This window comes from Nomascus leucogenys, chromosome 2 (assembly GCF_006542625.1).
Source record: "Nomascus leucogenys isolate Asia chromosome 2, Asia_NLE_v1, whole genome shotgun sequence".
NCBI classification, from domain to species: Eukaryota; Metazoa; Chordata; class Mammalia; order Primates; family Hylobatidae; genus Nomascus; species Nomascus leucogenys.
In genome coordinates this window covers 154,718,769-154,726,782 of record NC_044382.1, presented here as the reverse complement: position 1 = coordinate 154,726,782, position 8,014 = coordinate 154,718,769, and the positions used below count along the sequence as shown (strand labels likewise).

At 66.4% G+C, this 8,014-nt stretch overlaps 1 protein-coding gene across 5 annotated transcripts in view; it reads right to left on the bottom strand.

Annotated features, from left to right (window-relative positions):
- Positions 1–5,931: 5,931 nt before the first annotated feature.
- ZFPM1 (zinc finger protein, FOG family member 1) overlaps positions 5,932–8,014 on the bottom strand; it is an 88,735-nt gene continuing 86,652 nt past the window's right edge. For all 5 annotated transcript variants that reach the window (XM_030820109.1, XM_030820095.1, XM_030820123.1 and 2 more), the window contains one exon: positions 5,932–7,938. In XM_030820109.1, coding sequence (XP_030675969.1) covers positions 6,119–7,938 — 1,820 coding nt within the window. In that variant the 3' untranslated portion in view covers positions 5,932–6,118. The remainder of the gene's footprint in view (positions 7,939–8,014) is intronic.

The following is an 8,014-nucleotide window of genomic DNA, read 5'->3' as shown; positions in this document are numbered from 1 at the left end:
GGGGAGGGCCAAGCATGCACTCTGCGCAGGGCAGGACATGGCCCCTGGGCATAGGATCTGGGTCCAGCTCTCTCCCTGCCTCGCCCCTGCCTCAGTTGATGAAGGCCTGGTGAGCAGGGCTGTGTCTGCTCCTGCTGGTGAGCTAGTGAGGTCGGCGCCCACAGTCTGGGCACCTGCTCTGTGTGCAGTTCTCACAGCTGCCAGAGAGCAATCTGCTGGGAGCTGGTTAAATGCAGATTCCCAGGCCCTGGCTGGCAGGGAGGGAAGCAGCCAGAGAGAAGCTGCTGCAGGTCTGTGGGCAGCGCTGGGGAGGCCTGGGGCTCTGAGGGGACAGCCAGATGGGGAGGCCGCGCTGGTGTGAAGGCTGCTGTGTGCAAGGCAGGGCTAGGGCTTTGTGTTTCCCTTGCATCTTGGTGGTCACTCCTGTGACCCTGGGCAAGTCACCATGCCTGGGAGGCCCCTGCTCCCTGCCCAAGGACAGCATCAGAGGATGTGCCTCCAGGGTCTTGTTGGAAGCAGCCTGGAACAGCCCTGCGAGGTTGGGATTCTGCCGGGTTCGCCACTCTCCCCAGCTCCGGGCCACCTGGCCGTCTGGTGGCCAAGCTCCTCCCGGGTGGCCGGTCACCTCCCTTGCTCCTTCCCTCGCCATGGAAATGGATGCGTTTCCCAACAGCTGTGAGACCTCCTGCTCTGCGCATCCCTCCTCCATGCGTCCCGTCCTAACCGTAACCCCTGCCGCGAGCTCCCGACCCTCCCTGTCCCTGCCTGGCTCACCTCTGAGACACTCCCAGCCCGAGGTCCCGAGGCGAGTTCTGTCCACAGCGGCATGGTTTGCTCTTCTCTTCACCTCTCCCTGGCGCCTCCAAGGAGGAGGGGGTTGGGTGTTGCGGGGGTGGGGCTGCCTCCTCCCGCCCTTCCTCCCTCCCCCTCTGCAAGGCCCCGGCAGATGCAGGGCAGGCCGGGCCGGCATTGCTGCCTCCTGGCGCCCTGAGGCTCTGCCTGAGACTCCAAAGCTGGGCTCTCCCGGGGGGTCGGCTTGGGGAAGAACAGGTGGGGACCAGTTTTCAGAGCAGACCCAGCCGATGGTTGCCAGCTCACGCAGCCCCCCAGCCACAGATGATGTCCTGCTCTGCATGCTGGTGTCCTGGTGTGGGCGACAGGGCCGGCAGCGGGGGCCCTCTCCACTCCCACCCTTCCTCAGGCGGGCTGGGGTGGGCTTCTGCTAGGCCTGAGCTTTCTGTAAGCCAGGGTCTGGCTGGGAGCCAGAGCCCAGCAGTACGGCTGGTGGTCGAGAACCGAGTGCTGGAAGCCAGCAGAGGGATGTGCCCTGGCCCAGCTGTGCCTGCCAGGTGCCTGGGCAGGAGGCATGTCCCGACAGAACCTTGTTGCCCTCGTGCACAGTCAGGGCACCCAGCCCATGGTGCGGCTGAGAGGACAGACCCTGTGCCTGGCAGAGGAAGGGGCCTCAGGAGGGCGAGGCTGCCCTGCATCATCTCGTGGATGTTGCGTCCCAAGTGGCGTGAGGGACTCTGGCAGGTTGGGCTGACCCTGCCTAGGGGTTGTCAGCCTGCACGTGGCTTTAAGCTGTAGGCAGCTCAGTTAGAAGGGAGCAGGTGCCCTCCCGGAAGAAGGAGGGTGGAGGCAGGAGGCCCATCCTGTGCAGGGCAGGGCAGGGGTACATCCTGGCTGGGTGGCCCTGAGGGGGAACTTTTAATCCAGTCTTGAGCGGAGGAGTTTCACAGGCAAAGCTGGGGGGGAGTGGGGAGGGGGCATTGGGGAGGGGGCAGTGGGGAAGGGGAGGGGAGTGGGGAGGGGGTGGGGAGGGGGTGGGGAGTGTGGAGGGGGAGGGGGAGTGTGGAGGGGGAGTGGGGAGGGGGGGGGGGGGGGGGGAGGGGGTGGGGAGTGTGGAGGGGAGGGGGAGTGTGGAGGGGAGTGGGAGGGGTGGGAGTGGGGAGGGGGGGGAGTGGGGAGGGGTGGTGGGGAGGGAGCAGCTTGGAATGCAAGGGTCTGAGATCTGAGAAGCTCAGGTCACACATGGGACTCAGTGGACAGTGCGATTGGAAAGTGGGCTGTGACGGTGGCCGTGTGCCATGAGTGGACAGTGTGGCTGGAAAGTGGGCTGTGACAGTGGGACTGACTGCTGGGCATGGGGAGGGGCTGGCTGTGGTCCACACACACCCTTGTGACTTCAATGTATGCAGGCCCCTCCTCTGTGCCGGCCACTTGCGGGTGCCTGGGAGGCAGAGGTCCAGCAGGCGCAGCCCCAGCTTTCACAGAAGACAGGCCAGTAGGCAACAGGCAAGAGGACAGAGATGCAGAGTGACCATTCCTATGCGGGAGCGAGCTGGGGACAGAGGTGCAGAGTGACCGTTCCTACGCGGGAAGTGAGCCAGGGACAGGTCTGAGGGGGCACCTAAGCTGAGAGCTGGATGACAAGGACAGCCTCGGAGGAGTAGAGAGGGCGTGAGGAGGCACTGCCTGGAGCAACCAGCTGCAGCAGGGGGTCCATGGGGCGGTGGGCTGAGTAGGGCGAGGGGCTGCTGTCAGGAGAGGCCGCCCTTGGGAGGCTCCGCTCCTCTGTGCTGAGGCAGAGAAGAGGGACTTCTGACCTCTGAAGGATGGGGCCAGTAACAGAAGAGGTTTTACACACGAAGCACAGGCACCTGGGGCGGGGCCGGGCCTCAGAGCAGGGTGTGCCTGGGAGAGGGGAGCGGTGGCAGCTGTGTGAGGAGTGGACCCTCGAGATTTGGAAGCGGCTGTTCAGAGAGACTCAAGCGTGAAGTCCCAGGCCTGGGAGTCGGCGATGGTGGATGGGTTTGGGAAGTGGTGGGTTTTGGACAAGTCAAGCATTGCTTTCACAATGAAGGGTGAATAGGCAAGGCTGGTGCTCTCCAGCTTGAGGGGCAAGGGGCCAGTGAGGATGCCTGTGCAGGTGAGGGGAGGAGACAGGTGGGCTGGTGGGGGGACAGGTGGGCTGGCTGAGGGACAGGTGGGCTTGGGGTGATGCTGTGCAGGTGAGGGGAGGAGACAGTGAGCCGGGGGGGCTTGCACTGGTGTGGAGAGACAGGTGGGCTGAGGGGACACCTGCGCAGGTGTGGGGAGATTGGTGGGCTTGGCGGGGGAGCGCCTGCACAGGTGTGGGCAGAAGTTACAGGTGTGTGGGGTTACAGTCACTCATGGTACATCAAGGGCCTGGAGGGACACTGGGGCTGTAGGTCTGCAGGTCTGGGGCTCAGAGGAGGCAAGGCTGGACTACAGAATTAGTGGAGAGACGACCATGAGCCCACCCCAGGAGTGTGGAGGGAGAAGTTCAAGGGGAGACCAGGGCAGACTCAGAGCCTCGAACCTGGCTCAGCAGATAACCAGCTGGGGGGGTGAGGGGGTGTCCGCCAGCAGGGCTGGCAGCTTCCTGGGGAGAGGCGGGAGAAGGCCTGGGCCATCACCCAGTCAGCGGCTGCAGGGGGAGGCATAGGGTGGAGGCCCAGGCAGGGGACTGGTGGGGGGAGACTGGGGTGATGGCTTGAGGGAGTAGGGGTGACTGATGGCATCTGCCAGGTGTGGGGGCCCCAGGGTCAGCGCAGAAGACGCGTGCCAGAGGCGAGTCCTGGGTGCAATGGGGACGGGCTCTGGCCACACGCGAATGACCTGGGACAGGCGATGGCAGCAGTACCCAGCCCTGCATGGTGGGGGCAGTGGGGGGTTATGCAAGCCAGGACAGGCACGCAGCCCTTCATGAGGCTCAGTGTGCTGCCCTAAGCTTCGAGTCCGGGCCATGGCGGGGCCCTCTGGGGTGGCGTCAGGTCTGGGTCCCGGTCACAGGGCCCTTGCTGCCTCTGAGATGAGCTCCCAGAAAGGGCTGCCAGGCCTACGAACTTCCACTCCTGTGGCACAGGTGTGGACACTGAGGCGCGTCTGGTGCATGGCGGGTTTGTGTGGCACTGCTGGGCTGTCTTCCAGATTCTCCTCTGCGTCTTCCATTCCAGGGCCTCTCTTGGTCAGGTTTGGGGTGGGGCTTAAAGCGGGTGAGGACACTGGAGTTGTGTTTTTTACCCCCTTTGAGCACCTGTCGCTCACCAGAGACTGTATTCTTAGTTTCTGGGCACCCTTAAAAAGTTTACTTTTAAATGTACACACAGTGACAACCCCCCATTGCGGTTTCTATTTCTTAGAACATCTTGTTCCCTCCGCCTGCACCTGGGGAGGACTTGGGGGCAGAGCCTCCTGAACGCTCCATGCAAATTCATGCAGAACAATGCAAATGACGAGCAGGCTGAGGGGTCTGTGCCTCCCGTCCCTGCTATCACCTGGCCTTCAACAAAAGGGGTGTCTGTGAGGAAAAGGCTGCTTGCCTTCCCTGGAGCTCAGGCCCCTGGGGGGGTGGGAGCCCTGTCTGTCCAGTGGCCTTGGCCGCAGGCCCCATCTGGCCAGACCCTAGTGGGCGGGTGGACAAAAACATCAGAGACCCCTGAAAGCGTTGCAGACCCAGGTCCACGAGCTGCGGGCAGGAGAGCGAGCCCTGGACCGGCCGGGAAGTGCCTCAGGCTTCTGACGGAAGACGCCGCTGCCTTGTTCGCTTGCACTCACCAGGGATGCTGCGCAAAGTTGAAAAAAATGCAGCTAGTTCAAGTGGAGTAGGAAATGGGCTGGGAGTGGTGGCTCGCGCCTGTCATCCTAATGCTTTGGGAGGCTGAGGCTGGAGGAGCACTGGAGGTCAGGAGTTTGAGACCATCTTGGGCAACACAGCCAAGACCTTGTCTCTATAAAAATGTTTTAAAAGTCAGCCAGGTGTGGTGGGTCAAGCCTGTAGTCCCAGCTACTTGGGAGGCTGAAGCAGGAAGATGGTTTCAGCCCAGGAGTTTGAGGCTGCAGTGACTTATGATGGTGCCACTGAACTCCAGCCTGGGGAACAGAGCAAGACCTTAGCCCTAAAAAAACAGGGTTGCCCAGCCTGGGCAACATAGGGAGACACCATTTCTACAAAAAAATACAAAAACTAGCTGGGGATGGTGGGGTACACCTGTAGCCCCAGCTACTCAGGAGACTGAGGTGGGAGGATCACTTGAGCCCACGAGGTCAAGGCTGCAGTGAGCCATGAGTATGCCAGGGCACTCCAGCCTGGGCAAGAGAGTGAGATCCCCCCCCTCCAAAAATAAAAAATTAAGTGACGTTGGGAACGGAAGAATGTTTTTGTTCTCCAGTAAGAAAGCACGCTAGAGGCTGCCCACAGCCGGCAGCTGCAAGCGGCAAGGTGACACCCTGGCTGACCGTGGCCAGCCCATACAGCCCAGCAGGGGAGGGAAGACGGGGTGGGGGAGGCGGGGGCGTCCTGGCCCGTGCACCGACTCAGCCACCACAGGTGACTCCACCACACAGCTGACCTCAGCCCTGGCTCTGAGGGAGAGGTACACCCACCAGTGAGCATCAGGACCCCCTCGAGGCCAGGGAATGCTTTGGCCTTGGTCTCCCTCTCCTGTCCACCTACTCCCCTGCTCTTCCCCCAGCCTTGGCGAGCACAGGGCTTCATCCTCCCCAGGGCGCCCCCACCCCTGCCATCCCTGGTGGTGACTGGATGGGGGACATCGGATCCCCAGGACGATGCAAGGTTGGGGGATGGCCAGCCAGGTCAGTGCCCTTCCCTTCCGTGTCTGGTGGCCAAGTAGGCCGTGGAGAGGGTCAGCAGTGTGGAGCCTGCTCTCCCTAGGCGGGTACGGACAGGGTGGGGTGGGCCCAGAGCGGCTGGCCCTGCAGTGGTTCAGTGTGTGCTGTGGCCTCCGACCTGAGGCTCGGTCTAGCTCTTAGCACCACCAGCGGTGTGACTCCAGCAGGGGCCCAGCCACTCTGGGCCACAGTGGCCTGCGTACACACCAGGGGTAGAGGTGACACTGGCTGCGTATGCCTGCTGGCTCAGAGAACTAGGCTGGTCCACCACCATGCTCATCAAACTGAACTTCTTTATTAAGTGCCAAGGGTCCAGGCGGGCGCTGCCCCCTGCGGCCCCCTCCGCCAAGACCTGTGCGTGGCGGGGTTCCCAGGAGCGAGAGTCCGTGCGGCCTAGGGGCGGCCCCCTTCCCGCATCGCAGGGGGGCGTGCAAAGCGTCTGCGGCTGTAGTGTGGGCGCTCACTTCACGTGCTCGGCGGCATGCGAGGAGCAGTAATACTTCTTGTGGGCGATGAACGTGGACAGGCTGCTGAACTTGATGTTGCAAAGACGGCAGTACCGGTGGTTGCCGTTGGGCAGGGGCGCCGGCGTGCCCTTGCTGGGGGTCTGGACGCCCTTGTCCGAGTAGGAGGGGGGCGCCGGCGGGGGCGGCACGGCCTCGGGCGCGGCGGCCGGAGACGGGGGCGGGCCGGGCGGCGGCTCCTGGGGCTCCGGGCCGAGGCCGTCTCGGGGGCCACGGGACCCGGGCTGCGGGGAGGCGGCGGGCGCGGGAGCGGGCGAGGGGCCGCGGTCGGCCGGCGTCCGGGCCTCGACCCCCGGGCCGGCCAGGGGCGCGCCGAGCAGCAGGCCGTGCGCCAGGCGGAAATGCTCCAGCAGGTCCCCGCGCACCGGGCCGTTCGGGGGGCAGTAGGGGCAGGCGGCGGCTGGCAGGCCGAGCGCGCCGGGCGGTGGCGCAGCGGGGCACGAGTACTTCTTGTGCGCCAGGTAGGCTTCGAGGCTGTGGAAGCTCACGCGGCAGGCCGTGCACTCGTGGTAGTCGGCCAGCGCGGGTGCCGGGGCTCCGGGGAGCGGGCGCCGCGGCTTCTTGCTCAGGTCGATGGGGCCGTCGGCCGCGGGGTCGGGCGAGCGCGCAGGGGCGGGGCCGGGGCCGCTTCCGCTTCCGGGCCGCGGCGACTCGGGCGCGGGGGCGTGGCCGGGCGGCGGGAGGGGCGGGGCGCCGGCCGCGTGCAGCTCGTAGAGCTTGCGGCGTCTGCGCGTGCGCACGGGCGCGGCCGGAGCGGGGGCCGGGGGCGCAGCCGGCCCAGGGGGTCCCGGGGGCGCGGCCGGTCGGCGCGGCGGCGGGTCGTGGCGCGAGGCGCAGTAGTACCGCTTGTGCACGGTGTAGGTCTCGTGGCGGCTGAAGCGGATGTTGCAGGCCTCGCACAGCGTGCGGCTGGGGTCGTCCTCCGCGTCGTCCACGGAGCTACCCGGGCTCTGGCTGCCCTCGCTGCCCCGGCCGCCCGCGCCGTCCTCGGGCGTGGCCGCGCCCCCAGCCCCGTCCTCGCGCGCTCCGGGGCCCGGGGACGAGCGCGGCGCGTCGGGCTCGGCGGGCGGGCCGGGGGGCGCGCGGGCCGGGCCGGGGGGCGCCTTGGGCCTGCGCGCGGCGGGCGCGTCCTCGGGCGCACGGCGGCCCGAACAGTAGAGGCGCTTGTGCACGTAGTAATTGTTAACGTTGCTGAAGGTGATCTCGCACTCGAAGCACGTGGCGCCCTTGGGGGCCCCCGCGAAGAGCCCGGTCTGCGCGCCGCCGGCGCCCGCGCCCGCGCTCTGCTGCAGCCGGCTGTGCACCAGCTCGGACATCTTGGCCAGGATCTCCGAGGCGGGGGGCGCCCCGTCGGGCCCGAACACATACTGCGGCAGGAACAGGGCCCCGGCCAGGCCCAGCTCGCCGGGCACCGGGCTGGAGCCCGGCGTGGGGCTGGACAGCTCGGCCTTGACCCTGGCCGGGGCGGGGCTGCGCGGCGACGGCGTCCGCGACGGGACCTGGGGCCCAGGCTCTCCGGGGCCCGGGATGGGGGCCGCCTCCGGCTCCTCCACCGCCTCCACCTTGATGCTCCTGGGGGCCGCCGGGGGCTCGCTGCTGCCTCCATTCTGGGGGGCCGCTCTGGCCTCTCCGTTGGTGGCCTCGGCCAGGGCCTTTCTGTCCAGTCCTGGCGATGGGGTGGGCGCCAGGCCCAGGTCCGCGGAGGCCAGGGGGCCGTGCAGGGCCGTGTGCTGCTGCTGGAAGCTGCCCAGACTGTCTGCAGAGAGATCGCAGGGGTGGCACCTCAGGCCTGGGGCAGGACCTGGCGGGTCAGAGCTGGAGGGCCAGCTCCG